Source organism: Bufo gargarizans, chromosome 1 (genome assembly GCF_014858855.1).
Source record: "Bufo gargarizans isolate SCDJY-AF-19 chromosome 1, ASM1485885v1, whole genome shotgun sequence".
Lineage (NCBI taxonomy): Eukaryota > Metazoa > Chordata > Amphibia > Anura > Bufonidae > Bufo > Bufo gargarizans.
The window spans coordinates 573,217,611-573,239,563 of record NC_058080.1 but is presented as its reverse complement, the minus strand read 5'-3'; the positions used below and the strand labels follow the sequence as shown (position 1 = coordinate 573,239,563).

General features: G+C 45.0%; 1 protein-coding gene across 1 annotated transcript in view; it reads left to right on the top strand.

Moving 5' to 3' along the window:
* The first annotated feature begins 1,527 nt into the window (after window positions 1-1,527).
* ARL6IP4 (ADP ribosylation factor like GTPase 6 interacting protein 4) overlaps window positions 1,528-21,953 on the top strand; it is a 46,497-nt gene continuing 26,071 nt past the window's right edge. The window contains exons 1-3 of the mRNA XM_044290349.1: window positions 1,528-1,568; window positions 7,878-7,936; window positions 9,776-9,970. Of these exons, the coding sequence (XP_044146284.1) occupies window positions 9,799-9,970 (172 nt within the window). The 5' untranslated portion in view covers window positions 1,528-1,568; window positions 7,878-7,936; window positions 9,776-9,798. The remainder of the gene's footprint in view (window positions 1,569-7,877; window positions 7,937-9,775; window positions 9,971-21,953) is intronic.

Below are 21,953 nucleotides of genomic sequence, written 5' to 3'. Positions count from 1 at the left end.
CAAGTAGGGCGGCTACTTGCTGGTAGCAGCCGCATCCTCCGATGGTAATGACGCCCCCTCTGCTTGTTGATTGACAGGGCCAGCGGACGGGATCTTTCTATGCTGGCCCTGCCTGTTTTGATTCAATATCTGGCGCCTGCGCCGCGGCCGTACCTCTCTTACAATCTGCGCAGGCGCACTGAGAGGCGGCCACTCGCTCGGCCGCTCCTCAATGCGCCTGCGCCGGGTGTAGATATGACGTCATCGGCGCATTGAGGATGGAGCGGCCGAGCGAGTGGCCGCCTCTCAGTGCGCCTGCGCAGATTGAAGAGAGGTACGGCTGCGGCGCAGGCGCCAGATATTAAATCAAAACAGGCAGGGCCAGCAGACAAAAATCCCGTCCGCTGGCCCTGTCAATCAACAAGTAGAGGGGGCGTCATTACCATCGGAGGATGCGGCTGCTACCAGCAAGTAGCCGCCCTACTTGCTGGTAGCAAGGTAATTTACATATTTCAAAAATCGATTTTTAACAAATTCTACTGAACGAAAATCATTAATTAGCTTATGTATGATGAGATCGCAGTGTAGGGATTATTAGTAAAGAAAAAAAAAAAAACGGTTTAATGGGGTGACAGAAGCCCTTTAAAATATTAATGTAACATTTTAATTTTACATTTACATCTTAAAATAATCTAAATGCACTTTTTAAAAACAAATTAATAAAGAGGAGGTCCACCTTTGAAACATATTTTTATTGTTCCGATTTTTTTAAAATAAACTATGCAAGAATTTGCATAGTTTATGTGCTCTTCAGGCTGTGACGGGCAAGTAGTGACCTAGGGTGAAGCCTGTGCGCTCTCGTTTTTTGTTGTGACCAACCACCAGGCGGGTAAGATGACTTCTTATCATATCTACAGGCAGTAGGGATTTGTGGGGCTTGACTATAGAAGAATTAATGCCACACAATAAGCTTTTATACTTTCGCAATTTGGAGCCATAGACATTTTCTAATTTCTCTTTAACCATTTGTGGCCCACTGGACAACTTCAAGCATCAGGTGGGTGTTAACATGTAACTCTGTGTGGTCCTTCTGGGCCATAAGGAGCCTGGTGTGCCTGCTCTCATGTAACCACTGCCCCAACAGCTCATAACAGCTAGGTCAGAACAGCCTAGATGGCAGACAATTTATCAAAACAACCATCGTGCTTCCCTAAGTCCAGTGATGCAATGTAATGACCGGCGTCACGCAAAGGGAGGGAAAAGGGAAGGCCCTGCCCAAGGGAGAGGGAAAGGTGGTGACCCCTGACTCACCTTGCGGCTGGCACCTGACGTCCCTAGACGGGTTCCTTACCCGTACGCCGATCACGTGCCTAAACCCTGGCTTTCCCTAAGATGAGCCCTAGGTAGTGAACGGGGCGGTGGGATCACTAGTCCGCACCACTGACACCAAGAGGAAAACACCAAGGAGAGGACAGACAATCATATAATCCCAGGTGGGCGACAACAGCAGACCACAAAGGTCCAACAGGGATCCGGAGGGAAACGTTCTGGACCAACAACCAGGGAACGCAGCAACACAGCTCCAGTGGGTCAGTATAGAAGTCCAGGCAGGAAGCTCTATATCTGGCAACCAGAGAAGTGTGAGGGGAATATAAGGAGGTTGGGAGTGCTGGACAAGGAACAGCTGAGGAGAAGGAGCTACAGATCCCTGAGTGAGCCAAAAAGGGTTGCAAAGCAAACCCAGAAAGCTACCATAAGGAAACAGTCCTATCTTACAACACAGAGCGCGCAGCCAACCGCTGCGACTTCCTGACCCCGGGTATAACGGAGTCAGGCGTGGTTCTTGACACCCTCATGACATGCAACCCCTCTCCCAAAGTCTGTCAACTGGGCAAAATGTCTTCTAGTGTGTTGTAGGGGCATATGTCTAGGAGTCAGCTATCCCTCACCAGGTGTGTGCGTTCTTTTCGCAGTAAAAACATCAGCTCGAGATGTTCTTTAAACATCAAGGTAAAATGTTAAATACAGGACACAAGGATTTTTTGGGGTACTGGAATTTTTATTAATTAGGTGGCATATTTAGTGGTTTTGTTGTTTCTTTAAAAACACAGCATTTCAAACCTTTTAGTGATTTTCCTGGCATCTTTTTATTAGGAAAAAATAAATAAAAATGTGGCCCACACAAGAACTGCATCACGCAAGTGGTTTCTACAGCGTTTTATTATAGATTAACAAAAATAATAATGTGCAAGGGCCCTAAGAGCTATAGGTAAGTGTAGGACGTGTGGGCTGACGGCAGTACAGCGCATACAGAGAAGCCGCCACCCCGCCCAACGATAGTAATAGTTAATGGAAGCACGGGCTGCTGGCATCATTTAGTGAAGGTGCCGCGATGTATGCACGGGCTGGAGGCTTCACTGAAAGCTAACTTCTGATGCCAGCCTGTGCTAACTCCCGGCTGCCCGCCCACAGTTTTATGGCAGCTCAGTGGCCTTCAGTGAGAGCTCCTGTGTTGCTGCAGCCTGCACGTTTGGGGTCACTATTCGTTTATAAGACGCATTGACTTTTTCCCTCCACTTTAGCAAAAAATACGGTAAATTAAATAGGCTATACCTAGCATTCGGAACCTCATCTGTTCCATAGCTGGCACTGGAGCGCAGTAGGTTCATAATAGTGAGTATAACATTCTTTTATCATTTTAATACCTTCCCCCCCTTTTACAATGATTCTTTGTTAAAGGGAACCTGTCACCGGGATTTTGTGTATAGAGCTGAGAACATGGGCTGCTAGACGGCCGCTAGCACATCTACAATACCCAGTCCCCATAGCTCTGTGTGCTTTTATTGTGTAAAAAAAAAAAAATTGATACATATGCAAATTAACCTGAGATGAGTCCTGTCCCTGACTCATCTCACGTACAGGACTCATCTCAGGTTAATTTGCATATGTATCAAATCGTTTTGTTTTACACAATAAAAGCACACAGAGCTATGGGGACTGGGTATTGCAGATGTGCTAGCGGCCATCTAGCAGCCCATGTCCTCAGCTCTATACACAAAATCCCAGTGACAGGTTCCCTTTAACTATTTGCAATGTTACTTAAATGGGTTCTCTGGGCTTTTTAAAAAAAACTGTAGTTTCTTCTGCCCTGTAGAAGAATGATAGTTTGCTTAAAATGTACATGTCCATCGCACCATGCAGCTGAACACATCCAGTGGGGACCTGAGTGGAAGAGCCCGCAGAATGTGTGAGTGCAGTAGAGACGGCAGAGTGAGGGACAGGTAAGTATTAAGCAAACTATCTATCTTCTACAAGGCAGAAGAAAGGACAGTTTTTGTATAAAGCCCGGAGAACCCCTTTAAAGGGGTATTCTGCTTATAACACATTATTAGGGATAAACACTAGATCAGTGGGGGTTCAGCCAATGGAGAAGCTGGTCAAGTATGCACCATGCCGCAGCATCCATTCTCTATGGGATTGCTGAACATAGCGGAGATCAGCACTGGGCTATTTTCTGCAGTCCCATACAGAATGAATGATGCAGCACATGCTCGACCAGCAGCTCCATTTAGCAGTACTGGACCCTGTGCTTCTCATTAGTGGGGTTCCAGTGGTCAGATCTCCACCAAACTAACATGTTGATAAGGGGTAACTTGTGTCCCATGATTTTCTTACTGTAGATACCACAGCAACAAAACTGGTTCAAAAAGTTGCACTCGACACCTCTAGTCTGACGAGGCTGAAGTTGGTTTCTTTTTCGGGCCACTAATTTCACACTGCCAACATACAGAGGGTAATGCATTTGATTCATTTAACCCCTTAAAAATACCACTTATTCAAATCAGTGAAAAGTGTCCAGAACCGGTTCGGGCCAGGCTGAACTCAACTGTATCAGATGCTAGTCTACAACCTCTTAGTTGGCAGTGCAAGATTACTGACCCAAAATCATTTAAAAGGGTTTTACAAAAAATTTTTTTACTGATGATAATAATCTTTATATAGCGCTAACATATTCAGCAGCACTTTAAAATATAAGCGGTTCTGGATAGGTCATCAGTATCTGATTGGTGGTGGTCTGACATCCGGTCTGATCAGCTGTTTGGGAAGGCATCAGTGCTTCTGTGAGCACTGCGCCGTACACTGTATAGCGGCTGTGCTTAGTATTGCAGCTCAGCCCCATTCACTTCCATAGGGCTGAGCTGCTCCTAGGCCACAAGACCGATGAATGTGTCATCACTGGCCTAGTAAAAGCAGAGAGAAGGCCATGGAGCTCACAGGAGCCCTGCTGCCTTCTTGAACAGCTGATCGTCAAAACCCCTGAGGACGCCAAGTGTTTGGCGAAACATGTCGGGGGGCAGAGTGTGAATGCTACATGTGTTTTAAACAGCAAGTGACTGCTTTAGCAATAGACAGACATGCAGCTTTAATGAGGAATTAGGGAGCAATAGGCAGGAACTTAGACTCAGAGGAGCAGCGCACTGTGAGACAAACAGTGTGAGCCCACAACAGCACGGCGGATACCGTGGGAAAACAGTAGAGTCTGTTAGGCAGGAATAAATGAGAGCCCTATAGGCAGCCCTATTGCAAAGAAATAAGGCAATAACAAGCGGGAATTGCAGACACAGCTGATAATTTTAAGATGTCAGTCTTAGGTAGGGACATTTTAATGACAAAGAAATAAACGTTATTTTTTATATATATAGGCATAAAGTAACACATGTAAACCTAGAGACAACCTGTGGTCCTAGTGACCAATTGTAAATAATCATATTACTAAGAGGGTGCACATATCTGGGAATATTACTGTCAGGGGGTGTAGCGTTACATTACCCTACTTCGTGAGATTTCCCTACCTCCTGAATTCCCGTCGCACTGCTAATGACGTGAGGAGGCGTTGCTGAGTTTTGACGATGCGCCGGCCGGAGTTAGCCGCCCTTGCGCACTGGGCCGTAATATTTCCCTACTGAGGCTCTCCTGCGCATGCGCAGTGTCCCGGTGTAAAGCTGAACTCCGCTGAGATTTTCCATAAACTGTCGGTTTGCGCATGCGCAGATCGTCAAAACTCAGGAACGCCTCCCACGTCATTAGCAGTGCGACAGGAAGTCAGGGGGTAGGGAAATCTCACGAGGTAGGGTAGTATAACGCTACAGGGGCACATATCTGGGCATAACTACTGTGGGGGCACATATCTGAGCATCACTACTGTGAGGGGGCACATATGTGGGCATAACTACTGTGAGGGGGCACATATGTGGGCATAACTACTGTGAGGGGGCACATATCTGGGCATAATCTGTGAAGGGCACAAAGAGGGAATAATTACTATGTGGGGGGCATTTAGGGGACTGGGTAGAATTAGGCATGGCCTAGTGCGGAAAAAAATTGCTGCAGCGCACTGTGTGTGCCGCACATAGTGCCCCCTCTTCCTTATTTACAAAAGTTGGGAGGTATGGGATAAAGTCTCCTAAAAAATATTCTATATACAATACAAATGATGCGAATAAGAAACCAACTTCAGCCTCCTTGTTGTCTGCAGATCTCATTTCAGCACCCATTGTTTGTGGAGCCAAAAAGGAGTAACCAAATCGTGCCCACACATTTTACCCACAACTTTGGTGCAACTGGGAATTACACTGTCTAGTCCTACCCCAAAATGTGCAGCTGTTCATTTTCCCCACACAGTTTCCTTCATTACCCTGTTCCTGGGTTACTAAAATATAGTATTTAACAAACCGAACACCTTTATGTTGCGGAACTGTAAGGAAGGTGTCACGTATCCGGGGACATTAATGAATGTTGCACCAGGATTCCGTCGGGTAAATAAAGGCACAAAGTAACGCTGCCTTCACGCTGGGAGCTCATTATTTTGTCTTCGGTGTGAGGGGGGTCTATTACTTCCATGTTCCGCTGCTCTGCGCGCATTTATAACATAGGCCGATGATTGCGCATGCGTGCTGTGTGGTACGGGGGAACCACTTAGAGACCGTGCCGAGTTCCTGTTTACAGGGTGATACAAGCTGATAGTTGTCAGTGTGTTGTGGAGAGGACGGTGAGGCCGGCAGTGTGCAGCTTATTAGCATTACTGTCATTTATATGTATAACATTTTCTTCACATGGGTAGTTTGTTTAAGAAGGTCTCTGATGATTTGGACCCCTAGTTTACATCATTATGCCCCGTGTCATTAGGAATGTGTATTGTATTCAATTATAGGAAAGGCTCTCCATTAACAAGTACAGTTAGGAGCAGTTACTGTGAGAACCTGATGCACAGAGCTTCCAGTCTGTCCCCATAGCCTGCTCTTTGTAGGCTTGACAAACCAGTAGATGTGTCAGGTCCACCAGACGTAGCTCAGTATGTTGTTAAAGGGCTTCTCCTATGAAAGCTATCTATGGCAAATACATTTAGTGTTGTGTAAATGTCTGATCGTGGGGATCTCAAGAACACAGGTTTCCTGTCCTCCTTTCTGGTGCAGCCGCTCTATGGGAAATGTATAAGGCTATGTTCAGATCTGCATCATCTAAAGCCTCTATCAGGACAGTATAGTACAACAGGCTGTCTGTAAGAATGCCGGAAGCCAATGGACCCCATTATAGTCAAATCCGTTTGTCCCTATAGAAGTGAATAGACTGAGCTGCGATATAACCACAGCCGCTATATAATGTACGACACTGTGCTTGGTGAGCACGGAAAAGGCTGCGGTGCTACTGCAAGCGCCAGTGCCTTTTTAAACAGCTGATTAGTGGGGGTCCTGGGTGTCAGACCCCCACCGATCAGATACTGATGACCTATTAAAAAATTTTTTTAACAGAGATTGACCGCTTTTTTACTAGTTACCACTATTTTTTGCAATCAACAGGATTCTTAGAAATGGGACCCCTATGATCAGAGATTTATGGCATACCAAAAATGACTTGAATAGGAAGGTCCTATTAGAATGACTGGAACCTTCTTAAAACATGTGACTAAATATTAAAAGGGTTGTCCAGCCTTTACTAAGTGATGGCCTACCCTCACACTAAGCTATCGCTTGCTGATCGGCGGGGGTCCAAGTTCCAATGCCCCTTCTGATCAGCTGTTTGTGTGTAGCTTTGTTGCCGGAAGTTGGCATCGGATCTACATAACACTGTCACCCTTGTAGTGGAGGGAGCTTGTTTCTACAGTTTTGCTCCCATTGAAGTCAGTGGAATCAGCACTGTAGTAATGCTCCCTGCACTACAAGGTTGACAGTGCTGAGTACTTCCAGTGACAAAGCTACACCCTAACAGCTGATGGCCGGGGGGGTTGAATCCCCACCCGTCAGCTTGTAATGGCCTATCGTGAAGACAGGCCATTATTTAGTAAAGGCAGGACAACCTCCTTTAAAGGGCTTGGCCACTAAGAAATGCATTGGAAACATTATTTTAATAATTTTACTAATGTGTTTTTATCAGAAATTCTCCTTGAGACGGTGTGCTTCTCCCATCCATTCTATGGCTGCAGATAGAGAAAGCATGCGACCAGACACGTCACTCCTCATCCTCCATTGTAACACACTGAGCCCAAGCTAGTTTTCTGAATGTAATGTATAAAATTGGAGGACGTGTCTGGTTACAAGCTCCCCCATGTGCAGCTATAATAACGGCTGGAGCGGCATGTGCTTGGAAGATGCAGCTGTGGCTTCTCAGGGAGCAAAACCAGAACTCTGCTTCTGATAAAGACATATTAGTAACTTTATTAAAATTGTATATCCAGCGCATTTCTATTACTAAAGCGGTCAACACCTTTAAAGTAAAATAAAAAGTGAAAAAAGTGCAGATTTTTTTTTTTTAACACTAGTCTTACCTTTTACCTTACCTCCCACTGCTCTCATCTGAACATATGTTATGGCCATTGATTAGTGTCACATATCTGTTTCCAGAGGTACTAATGCGAAGATTGGTGGGACCCAGGAATTGTTGGAACAGGAGGAGGAGATCGGTAAGTTGAGTATTAATTCTTTTATTCTACAGTCTCCATAATAATGGGGTCATTTATCAAACTGGTGTAAATTACAACTGGCTTACTTGCCCAAAGCAACTAATCAGAGTCCACCTTTCTTTTTTGACAGCTCGTTTGGAAAATGAAAGGTGGAATCTGATTGGTTTCTATGGGCAACTAAGCCAGTTCTACTTTACATCAGTTTGATAAATCACTTAATAAGGCCCCTTGCAGACGAGCGTTTCTCCTGCGGCGAGTCCGCACCGCAGCACTCGGGCTGACCAGCCAGCACTGATGGGATTCACATGTAACCCTTACAGTTCTGGAATGTATTGGATATCACTAACAGCATTATGCCAGTGTTATCCAATACATTCCAGAACTGTAAGGGTTACATAGCATCATAAATCAATATAATGCTATGTGACCCCCCCCCCCCCCCCCCGGCAGCGCTGGCAGGTCAGGTCAGGAGCTGCGTTGCGGACTCGCTGCGGGAGGAACACTCGTCTGCAAGGGGCCTAAGTGTTTTTAAGTCTTATGTGGCTGGAGAAAACTCCTGTAAAAAAAAATTATCACAATCGTACCACCATGTTCAACATTTTACTAAAGTTGTCAGGTAATTTACAATTGCAGCCCTAGTGAAATACAAAGTCCAATTTGATCTTAAAATGCTTTGATCTTACAACTTCCCCAGGGTGAAACTCAGATGTATGTTGGGGCTTATGTACATGAATGTAACCTGTTTAGTGGTCCGCAAATTGTGGATCTGCAAAATACGGATACCAGCAGTGTGCGTTCCGCATTTTGCAGAACGTAATGTCCTGCCCTCTATAGAACATTCCTATCCTTGTTCATAAAACAGACAAGTATAGGATGTGTTCTGTTTTTTTGCAGGTGCTATGGAACAGACATACAGATGCGGACAGTACACGGTGTGCTGTCTGCATCTTTATGGGCCCTATTTAAGTGAATAGGTCTGCATCCGAAACGCCAGTAATGCAGACAAAAACCGTGGTCGTGTGCATGAGCTCTTAGTTTTAGTCTCAGAAGTGGTTACTAGATAGCAGTGGTGGCGAACCTATGGCAGGTGTGCCAGATGCAGCACTCAGAGCCCTCTCTGTGGGCACCCGCACCCTGGAAGAAGTCTATGGTGTACCAATATGCCTTAGACTTATGAACTGCACAGGCAGAGCACTGAATGTAGGCAGGCTATTATAGCTAAATGATAAAGTACATGGAAGATATACTAGATTGGACTGTAGTATTCAGGGTAAATTGCCGTGTTGGCACTTTGCAATAAATATGTGGGTTTTGGGTCACAGTTTGGGCACTCGGTCTCTAAAAGGTTCGCCATCACTGCTATATAGTATCTTTCAAAATAATATGAAAAATAAATGAACTTTTGTTAGCCACAATCGCCATTCCTTGATAGAGTACCTAGTATATAAAAACTGGGTAACAACTATATTGAATATTTTAGAGCATTAGATTTGCTATTTAAATAATGCTTTTGAATGGATTTTTCTGATGTCATTAGTGACAATTCTGGTCAATTAAAAGGATTGTCACCATCTCTCTGTTTCCATTGCGAGATGGGACTAAATGCCGGCCCCAGGTGGCCAGGCTTATAGAAACTGCCGCTGTCTCCGTAACTTCCATTGTAGTGAATGAGTACTACGCAGGGTAGCTTGTTCTGCTATCATTCACTACATCCCACTTGGCTGTTTATATAAATCCGGACGCCTGGGGCCGGCATTTAGTCTCATGTCGCCATTGGAGCTGTGACATGGGTAACTGGTAACCATGGTGGTTTGATAACAGAATATATTTGGTTTACAGCAATCCTTACTGAGAAAGACATCATGGACAAAAGCCATTCAAAGAGAAAACACCGTAGTAGAAGTCGTTCAGAGTCTCATAAATCTGTGAAGAAGAAATCTACTTCTCGCCATCGAGATAGCAGCAGCAGCAGTACTTCACCTCCACGGAAGAGCTCATCTCATTACAAATATCATGCTGATACCTCTAGGAAAGGTTGGTGATAACAGAGTTAGAGGACGTATTTCTTGTTCTACACCACATGTTCATGAACCTGGCACCGCTTCAGCGAACCTCGACCTCCTGGGTGGCAGTAGATTTGGTTGTAGAGTAGTTATGGCCCTAAGAAGGGCAGAAATGCCTGATTAATGGCTACAGTGGACTTCTTAGCTAGCTATGCTTATGAGTTTGCTGTACAGTTTTCACTTTAAAATGTATTTCTCGCTCGTATCATTGGGGGACACAGAAGACCATGTGTATAGCTGCTGCTGCTGCAACTAGGAGGCGACACTAGGCAAAAAAGGTGTTAGCTCCTCCTCTCAGCTATAGCCCTCCTGCATACATTGAGCTAGTCAGTTTTAGCTTAGTGTCTGTAGGAGGCAGACTTCCCTGCTTTTCTGGGAGTCGTCTTTTGTTATTTTTCCTTTTTTCCCTTTAGGTATGGGAAACAGAGACGCCCGGCCTCTCTGTTTACCCGGGGAGGAAGACTGGTGTCGGTTCCCTTTACCGCCTGACCTCCCCTAAGAAGGCAAAAGTGGACCAGGGCGGCTCAGCACCCCTGCATCCTGCCAGCCATGGGGTCACCTGTATTCAGTAGTCCCCCCTCCACTCCAGCCTCACTACCACCTTGGTGCTAGTGGCTGAAGAGGTAACCCTGCTGGTACCCCGAGGGGGTGAACAGAAGAGGATGAAGATGGGGTAAGTGTTGTGAACAAAGGGTGAGTATAACCCCCTCCATCCACCTCCTCCCCCAATCTCTCACCTCCAGCTCCCCTCTTTATTCCTCCCCACCCCACCATTCCTTGGCCAAGTGCTGTTTTCCAATTGCATTGGGTTCTCTCCACCCCCTTCTTTTGGGGCCTACTGGTACCATTTCCCAGCAGTCACATTCCCTCCCGGGGTGACTGCTGCATTCATCTACCGTGTGTCGTGTAGCCCCGTCCCAGGTCTCCTCGGTCTGGGGTTGGGAATCCCACGGCTGTTCTTCCCGGCCTTCTGTTCTGGCCGGAAGTCCTGCTGTTCGGCCCATGGCTACGCGAGTTCCTGGCTTTGCGACCTACTAGGCCGCAACTTCCATCCTGGAGTTTGGTGGGCGGGGACTGCCCCCTTGGCGTGAAATTTTCGTGCCCAGACATCCCCTTTCTCCATGAGGTGGCTGAGATCCGCCCCCGGCATGCCACCTTACTGAGGCTGGCTTCCCCATTACATGGCTGTGTAGTTTAAAATTAACCCCTTCTTGCCTCCAGTTGGGGCTAGGGGTGTCAGTTTTCAAATACACGACTATACGTTTTGTATTAAAATAAATAAATAAAAAGTACCCTGGCACTATCAAGTGCTGAGTGTGGTGAATTAACCCTCTCTAAGGTGGTGCATGTGCGCCCTCCCTCATGCGGTTACTTCCGCACTTACCTGCAACAAGTCCACTGGATGTTTCATCCAACCCCTCTTCCATGGACACGCACTGGCGCTGTACATCCTGTCGCTTTCCCCCTTCCTTAAGTGGAGTAGTTGCACTACCACTGGTTGCTGTACATCCGTACAGCCATATTCCCCTCCTCCCATAGATGGAGTAATGGCACTACCAATGTATACCGTGCGTCCTACCATATGACCTTCCACCCATAGACGGACTAATTGCACTACCCATGTATACCGTACATCCTATAGTGTTACTCACTCCTCGGGTGGAGTAATTACCACTGGATGCTATGTCTACTACCATAGCTCCAGATGCTATACAGTCAGGTCCATAAATATTGGGACATCGACACAATTCTAACATTTATGGCTCTATACACTACCACAATGGATTTTTTTATTTTTTTTTATCTGATAATTTTTATTTAACTTTTTATGAAGATCACAAAAATACAAAGAAGGAAAATAGTCTGCACAGTATACATGCAACAGTTGATGACAAACATACCATATCATTACAAGATCAGACAAATAGTTACCTTCATGAGTACACTATGTATCAACAAGCATAGTATAAGATGTACATAAGATCAAGTAATCCAATTACACAGTATACCTGGTACAAACCACATTTCCCATCCATTATAATTAATAAACAGAGGACCATCCCAACCTACCCAACAAAATTCCCTCCCTCCCCAACCAAGCGTTGGAACGGATCCGCTCCCCTGAATCGGTTATCTTATTAATATATCAAAAGCATAGCCATTGGTGTACTTCTCCTGTCTGTTTAGCAGTCCGTTTGACACCCATCCTGCGTAGTACTAAACACCTCCATACAGCATACATCCAGAACTAAATAGGATAGAGGAGAAGGAAAGCACACAGAAACAAGGACTGTGCCCCCACCTACCCCATAGTCCAACTAAGAAGAGCAGCTAATCCGGACACTGAACCCTAAATTTCTCCCAGTTAGATATTTTGTTAAACTTCATTACACATTGTCTTTTAACATATACACCTTTTTCTAAGCGTATTATATCTGACATCCTATTTAGGAATTCTCCCCTAGTCGGAGATTGCGGTCTAAGCCAGAATCTGGCTATTAGTTTCCTAGCTTGAAATAACAGACGCTGTACTCCCAGACGGTGATGGCGATTTTTGATGTCTAATATCTCGACTATACATGTTCTCGGTCCAGGCGGAACTGTGATAATAAATGACTCTTTTATTGTGGCCAGAACCGCGGACCAAAAGTTCTGGAGCTCTGCACATTCCCAGAACATGTGTAACAAGGATGCAGGGCTCATGCCACATCTAGGACAATCCGCATCTTCCCGAACACCTATCCGGCATAAAAACTCTGGAGTCCTATACACCCGGTGTATTAAAAACAGCTGGGACATACGCTGCCCCTCAGACACTGACAATTGTGGAGTGAGCGCTAAGAGCGACTTCCACTGCTCTTCTGAGATCGGCCCGACCTCCCTTTCCCACTTAGATTTGACTGCTAAGACCTCTTGTTTCATTGATTTTACATATAAGTTCCTGTAGATAGACGATATCAGACCGCTCGAGGAACTAATTGTAAGAAATTGCTGAAACAGCGGGACCGTAGTGCATTTCAGCTATATGGATTTAGCTGTTGCAGAAATTGGTAAAAGGCCGTGTGTGGGAGACCAAATTCAGTTCTCAACTGTTCAAAGGACTTAAAAACATCGGCACTCTGTAATTGACATATACATCTCACTCCTTTGTTCTCCCAGGGTGAAAAGCCATCTAACTGGAATAGTTCAGGAAGGTGCGGATGCTATAAGGGAGTACTCACTTGCCCTATCAAGTGTATTTATAAACCTTTCCTCCGCCTCCACTACTAAAGCTTGCAGCTTTTTCTGGGCTTCACGAGATTTTGTTTTATGCCTGCTAATCTTCTGAATGTAAAGGCCTCTAGCGTACGCTTTGCACGTATCCCACACCACACCCACACTCGCCGATCCATCATTTTGCACAAAGAACTCTTTCAATTCCTCCACCATGCCATTTTCCCCCATCTACCAGTTGTAACCAAAATGGGTTAAGTTTCCACCTACTATCAGAATAGGGCATTGGGGTAAATCCTCAACATATCTCATAATTTCTTTTATTACCTCACTGCTGTAGGGAGGGGGAATGTACACTGCTACTAATATAAATGACCAATGGAAACAGGTACAGTGGAGACAAACAAACTGACCATTATAGTCTATGCGAGACGAATGACATATAAATGGCAGAGATCTATGCACTAGAACACTTACACCCCTAGAATGTGAAGAGAATATAGAGTGAAATGCGTGACCAATTCACGGCCTTTGCAGGACCGAAGTAGTGTTAGTAGATAAATGAGTCTCTGACAGACAAAATATAGCAGGGTAAAAGTGTTGTAGCGCCATAAACATCGCAGTACGTTTAGTCGAATCACCTAAACCCCTAACATACCATCCTATTATCTTAAGACTATTCGCCATAGTACCACATCGTATATTTAGCATCCACGCACACCACAGCAATGTTATCTCTGTACTCCTTATACACTGTAGAAGTACTCGGACCCCGCTCCATCGCTCAACCCACCCATTCCAAGCCCCAAAAAGTAACCCCAAAACAAAACAGCAAGGATAGGATCCATACCCTGAAAAACCCAACAAATAGGGCGAAAAAATTTCCCTACGGTTGGCCATATACAGGTCCTTCTAAAAAAAATTAGCATATTGTGATAAAGTTCATTATTTTCTGTAATGCACTGATAAACATTAGACTTTCATATATTTTAGATTCATTACACACAACTGAAGTAGTTCAAGCCTTTTATTGTTTTAATATTGATGATTTTGGCATACAGCTCATGAAAACCCAAATTTCCTATCTAAAAAAATTAGCATATTTCATCCGACCAATAAAAGAAAAGTGTTTTTAATACAAAAAAAGTCAACCTTCAAATAATTATGTTCGGTTATGCACTCAATACTTGGTCGGGAATCCTTTTGCAGAAATGACTGCTTCAATGCGGCGTGGCATGGAGGCAAACAGCCTGTGGCACTGCTGAGGTGTTATGGAGGCCCAGGATGCTTCGATAGCGGCCTTAAGCTCATCCAGAGTGTTGGGTCTTGCATCTCTCAACTTTCTCTTCCCAATATCTCACAGATTCTCTATGGGGTTCAGGTCAGGGGAGTTGGCAGGCCAATTGAGCACAGTAATACCATGGTCAGTAAACCATTTACCAGAGGTTTTGGCACTGTGAGCAGGTGCCAGGTCGTGCTGAAAAATGAAATCTTCATCTCTATAAAGCTTTTCAGCAGATGGAAGAATGAAGTGCTCCAAAATCTCCTGATAGCTAGCTGCATTGACCCTGCCCTTGATAAAACACAGTGGACCAACACCAGCAGCTGACATGGCACCCCAGACCATCACTGACTGTGGGTACTTGACACTGGACTTCAGGCATTTTGGCATTTCCCCTCTCCCCAGTCTTCCTCCAGACTCTGGCACCTTGATTTCCGAATGACGTGCAAAATTTGCTTTCATCCGAAAAAAGTACTTTGGACCACTGAGCAACAGTCCAGTGCTGCTTCTCTGTAGCCCAGGTCAGGCGCTTCTGCCGCTGTTTCTGGTTCAAAAGTGGCTTGACCTGGGGAATGCGGCACCTGTAGCTCATTTCCTGCACACGCCTGTACACGGTGGCTCTGGATGTTTCTACTCCAGACTCAGTCCACTGCTTCCGCAGGTCCCCCAAGGTCTGGAATCGGTCCTTCTCCACAATCTTCCTCAGGGTCCGGTCACCTCTTCTCGTTGTGCAGCGTTTTCTGCCACACATTTTCCTTCCCACAGACTTCACACTGAGGTGCCTTGATACAGCACTCTGGAAACAGCCTATTCGTTCAGAAATTTCTTTCTGTGTCTTACCCTCTTGCTTGAGGGTGTCAATGATGGCCTTCTGGACAGCAGTCAAGTCGGCAGTCTTACCCATGATTGCGGTTTTGAGTAATGAACCAGGCTGGGAGTTTTTAAAAGCCTCAGGAATCTTTTGCAGGTGTTTAGAGTTAATTAGTTGATTCAGATGATTAGGTTAATAGCTCGTTTAGAGAACCTTTTCATGATATGCTAATTTTTTTAGATAGGAATTTTGTGTTTTCATGAGCTGTATGCCAAAATCATCAATATTAAAACAATAAAAGGCTTGAACTACTTCAGTTGGTGTGTAATGAATCTAAAATATATGAAAGTCTAATGTTTATCAGTACATTACAGAAAATAATGAACTTTATCACAATATGCTAATTTTTTTAGAAAGACCTGTATATCTGGCGGAATAGCTGCCACAGGAAAACCCATGGAAGAATTTAAACATAAATCGGGTTACCTATGCTGACCTGCCCACATGGAAGTGAATCTGCATTGTATTAAATATAATCAAAGTGCATAAACATATTTAAACATTTTCAGGTGACACCCGCAACTCGTCACTAAAGTAAAATAAGGGTCTAAGGTCCCTGCATATAGACTCAGAGAGCATAAACATAAGATCATAAGAGCAGTAAACAGTAATGAGGAGTGGCCAATACGCAAATCATTAATATGCAGAACATATCAAACATGTCCCTTAACATATCTGGCAAATCTCACGTGCACCAAGTCTAGAATAGACAGGACATCATCCCACAGATGCCGAATTCTTCAACAAAGGCTCATTAGCGTCAATCCACTGCGCCGCCTCCAGGGAGGTGTCAAAGAAGCAAACTTCTCCGTGCGCCACTACACCGAGCTTGGCCGGATACAACATGGAGTACGGGATTTGTAGATTCCGAAGGCGTCTTTTCACGTCCAGGAACTTGACCCTCTTCCGCTGGACCTCTGCAGAAAAGTCCGGATAAATCGCAATTTTACTTCCATTAATCAGCAGCTCCGGATGAGCTCTTGCTTTCTTAAGTATATTGTCCCTGTCCCTGAAGTGTAGCAGCTTCATTAACCTCTTCAGGACACATGACGTACCGGTACGTCATGATGTCCTGGTACTTAAGGCCACATGACGTATCGCTGCCGCCCGGCTGGCGGTGATTGTAACAAGGTGCCTGTTCAAATCATTGAGCAGGCACCTCAGCTAAATGCGCGGGGGGTCCCGTGACCCCCCCCATGTCAGCGATCGCAACAAACCGCAGGTCAATTCAGACCTGCGGTTTGCTGCGATTTCTGAAGTTTCTAATCCGCGGGGATCAGAAACTGTAATATGCCTAAAATATATATGTTGCACCCCTGAGTGATTTTATGTCGGCAGGGTGCAGGGGGGCGGAGTGCGGGTGTTGCGGGAGGTGGGAGGTGCGGCAGGCAGGATCGAGATCCCCCGCCCGCTTCCCCTTGAATAATCGTTAGTGGCCAGTGGGTATACCAGGGTGTCGGCACATTGCTGACACCCTGGTATAAACGGCTGACATCTGTGATGCGATATCAGCCATTTAATCCTTTCCATACCACGGTCCGTACGGACCACGGTATGGAAGAGAAGAGGTTAACAGTCGGGAGCTCCCTCCCTCTCCCATCGGGGGGCTGCTGTACCTTTGCCCCCAGACAGGATGGGGTGACAGAGGGAGGGAGCCTCCTTACCCTTCCCCGTCTGCGCAGTTGTGGCCACAACTGAGCAGACGGGGAAGGTTCCCATGGCAAAAGGACGCCTTCTCAGGCATCCTGCTGTCCATGGTGCTGAACAGATCTGTGCTAAAGGCATAGATCTGTTCAAAGTGTAAGTAAAATACAGTACAAAACACTATATATAGTGTACTGTATTATACAGACATCAGACCCACTGGATCTTCAAGAACCAAGTGGGTCTGGGTCATAAAAAAAGTGAAAAAAAAAAAAGTAAAAATCAAAAAACACATTTATCACTGATTAAAAATGAAAAAAATACAATTCCCTACACATGTTTGGTATTGCCGCGTCCGTAATGACCTGATCTATTAAACGGTCGTGTTACTTTACCCGAACGGTGAACGCCATAAAAATAAAAAATAATGATGAAATTGAAATTTTGCCCACTTTACTTCCCAAAAAAGGTAATAAAAGTGATCAAAAAAGTTGCATGTACGCCAAAATTGTAACAATCAAACCGTCATCTCATCCCGCAAAAATCATAGCCTACCCAAGATAATCACCCAAAAACTGAAAAAACTATGGCTCTTAGACTATGGAGACACTAAAACATGATTTTTTTTTGTTTCAAAAATTAAATCATTGTGTAAAACTTACATAAATAAAAAGTATACATATTAGGTATCGCCGCGTCCGTATCGACCGGCTCTATAAAAATATCACATGACCTAACCACTCAGATGACCATCGTAAAAAAAGAAAAATAAAAACTGTGTAAAAAAGCTATTTTTTGTCATCTTGCGTCACAAAAAGTGTAATAGCAAGTCATATGCACCCCAAAATAAAGCCAATCAAACCGTCATCTCATCCCGCAAAAAATGAGACCCTACTTAAGATAATCGCCCAAAAACTGAAAAAACTATGGCTCTTAGACTATGGAGGCTTAAAACTTTTTTTTGTTTTAAAAATGAAATCATTGTGTAAAATGTGCATAAATAAAAAAAATTGTATACATATTAGGTATTGCCGCGTCCGTGACAAACCTGCTCTATAAAATTACCACATGATCTAACCTGTCAGATGAATGTTGTAAATAACACTAAAAAAGGTGCCAAAAAAGCTATTTCTTGTTACCTTGCCGCACAAAAAGTGTAATACAGAGCAACCAAAAATCATATGTACCCTAAACTAGTACCAACAAAACTGCCACCCTATCCTGTAGTTTCTAAAATGGGGTCACTTTTTTGGAGTTTCTACTCTAGGGGTGCATCAGGGGGGCTTCAAACGGGACATGGTGTCAAAAAAAACAGTCCAGCAAAATCTGCCTTTCAAAAACCGTATGGCATTCCTTTCCTTCTGCGCCCTGCCGTGTGCCCGTACAGCAGTTTACGACCACATATGGGGTGTTTCTGTAAACGACAGAATCAGGGCCATGAATAATGAGTTTTGTTTGGCTGTTAACCCTTGCTTTGTAACTGGGAAAAAAAATATTAAAAAAGAAAATTTGCCAAAAAAGTTAAATTTTGAAATTGTATCTCTATTTTCCATTAAATCTTGTGCAACACCTAAAGGGTTAACAAAGTTTGTAAAATCAGTTTTAAATACCTTGATGGGTGTAGTTTCTTACATGGGGTCACTTTTATGGAGTTTCTACTCTAGGGGTGCATCAGGGGGGCTTCAAATGGGACATGGTGTGAATAAACCAGTCCAGCAAAATCTGCCTTCCAAAAACCAAATGGCGCACCTTTCACTCTATGCCCCGCTGTGTGGCCATACAGTAGTTTACGGCCACATATGGGGTGTTTCTGTAAACGGCAGAGTCAGGGCAATAAAGATACAGTCTTGTTTGGCTGTTAACCCTTGCTTTGTTAGTGGAAAAAATTGGGTTAAGATGGAAAATTAGGCAAAAAAATGAAATTCTCAAATTTCATCCCCATTTGCCAATAACTCTTGTGCAACTCTTGTGTAAAGGGTTAACAAAGTTTGTAAAATCAGTTTTGAATACCTTGAGGGGTGTAGTTTATAGAATGGGTGGTTTCTATTATGTAAGCCTCGCAAAGTGACTTCAGACCTGTAGTGGTCCCTAAAAATTGGGTTTTTGTAAATTTCTGTAGCCTTGTAACATCCCCAAAAAATAAAATATAATTCCCAAAATAATTCAAACATGAAGTAGACATCTGGGGAATGTAAAGTCATCACAATTTTTGGGGGTATTACTATGTATTACAGAAGTAGAGAAACTGAAACTTTAGAAATTTGCAAATTTTTCCAAATTTTGGGTAAATTTGGTTTTTTTTTAATGCAAAAAAAATATTTTTTTTTACTTCATTTTACCAGTGTCATGAAGTACAATATGTGACATAAAAATAATCTCAGAACAGCCTGGATAAGTCAAAGCGTTTTATAGTTTTCAGCACTTAAAGTGACACTGGTCAGATTTGCAAAAAATGGCCTGGTCCTTAAAGAGGACCTTTCACTAGTTTAAAAAGTAAAAACTAACTATATCTGTGGGCAGAGCGGCGCCCAGGGGTCCCCCTGCACTTACTAGTATGTCTGGGTGCCGCTTCGTTCGCCCGGTATAGGCTCCGGTGTCTGCAGCTCCCTCTGTTGTACTGGGCGGAGTTTTGTATTAGGGTTGTCCCTTGCTGCAGCGCTGGCCAATCGCAGCGCACAGCTCATAGCCCCTGGGCGCCGCTCTGCCCACAGATATAGTTAGTTTTTACTTTTTAAACTAGTGAAAGGTCCTCTTTAAGGTGAAATAAGGCTGTGTCCCTAAGGGGTTAAAACTGGACGAGGTGGGGCCCCTGGTGGCGGAGCACGGAACGGCACACTGTGCGCCCTTTCAATGGCAAACATCCTTGACAGCAAGTCCTTACCGAATTTAATTGTAATCCAATCTTCAAAAAAGGATACTGGATCAGGACCTTCAGCTTTCTCGGGGACCCCCACCAGCCGGAGATTGTTCTTCCTTGAACGATTCTCCAGATCGTCCGCTTTTGACATCAACAGGGTTACATTGTGAATAACCCTGCCCAGATCTCTTTTAACAGGGGGCAATTGGTCCTCCACTGTGCTCACTCTGGCTTCGATCTCAGTCATCAGTGACTTTTTTAAGGTCTTGACAGAGAAAGGATACACTTTCTTGCAGACTTCCCATATTAGTAGTGAGGAAGAGCAAGCGCAAAGTTACTTTGCTGGACTGCCTTAAAGATATCTTTAAAAGTAGGCTCACCAGTAATTTCATCAGGTTGTCCATGCTGTGTATGCTGAATACATAAAGATGCAGGGCCACTAGGTGGAGCTAGAGGAACAGAGGCTCAAGCTCCAGCCATCTCCCCTGCCTGTAACTGTTCACATTCAGGCCCCAATGTCGGTGACTGCCTCACAGCTGTCTCCCCTGATGCAGCAAGGGACAAATCAGGCACTTCAGATGGAGGTAAATTTGTAGCTGAACGGGCGTATTTACCCAGACGGGGCGCCAGGTCTGCGGCCCGCACCTCCGATGCTGCGCCATCTTGTTTGACCGGCGTGGACGTGCCGGCCGCCCTCAGCTCCCTCTCCTTCTTGCCTGTGCGAGTCATGGTGCACTGTACAGGCTCCACACACTTTCTGGTGCCCCTCCGTGAAGTACAGAGCAGCGGCGTTTTCTGCAGATGCCGGATTCGTCAGGATGGAAGACGGCAGGCCAGGAGCTCCCCTCAAGCACGTCCGCTCACATGCCCGACCAGGCCACGCCCCACCACAATGGATTTAAAATTAAACAAACAAGATGTGCTTTAACTGCAGACTGTCAGCTTTAATTTGAGGGTATTTACATCCAAATCAGGTGAACGGTGTAGGAATTACAACAGTTTGCATATGTGCCTCCCACTTGTTACGGAACCAAAAGTAATGGGACAATTGGCTTTTCAGCTGTTCCATGGCCAGATGTGTGTTATTCCCTCATTCTCCCAATTGCAATGAGCAGATAAAAGGTCCAGAGTTAATTTCAAGTGAGCTATTTGCATTTGGAATCTGTTGCTGTCAACTCTCAAGATGAGATCCAAAGAGCTGTCACCATCAGTGAAGCAAGCCATCCTTAGGCTGAAAAAACAAAACAAACCCATCAGAGAGATAGCAAAAACATTAGGCGTGGCAAAAACAACAGTTTGGAACATCCTTAAAAAGAAGGAACGCAGCGGTGAGCTCAGCAACACCAAAAGACCTGGAAGGCTTCCGGTTCCGGCGCGAGCATGTAGAGACGCTGGAGACTGATGCTCCGCTCCACCGCCGAATATATCTGCTAGCCCCGCTTCTCTGAGAGCTGCTGGAGGGTCGCCGCTATTGAAGTGGGTCCCTGGAGATTATATGGAGCGTTACTTGTTGAGAAGTGGGCAGAAATCTCCTCCCCAGGCGGTAACCGGCACTGACAGCGCAGACGGGACCTGTCCCAAGATGGCGCCATTTCCTCCCACCTCGCTGAGGTCTGCATCGGCCGAAGAACAAGATTCCCAAATTACTAACACACAGCTGGATCTATTTGAAACTTCTGGTAAGATGGTGGATGTAAAGACACTAGCCATTGAAGTGGCGAAACAGTTAGCCCCCGATATAATAGCCTCTTTATCTACTACCCTGCATGCAGCGCTCAACAAATTAAAGGAGGAGGTGGACTTACAGGATCACAGGGTATCTTAAGTGGAACAGCGGGTGGCTTGTATGGAGGAGGAGGCGACAGACACCGCACAGAAGATGCGGGATTTCTACCAGCTGGCTGAAAAGTTGAATGACCGCGTTGAGGACCTTAAAAATAGGTCCAGGCGCAGTAATCTGCATTTGGTCGGTGTACCTGAATCTGTGCCGGTGGCAGAACTTCGTCACGTTTTCAAAATTGAATTACCACAGGCTCTGGGTCTCCAGGGCGGAAGAAGGAAGGTGGAGAGGGCCCACAGGGTAGGAC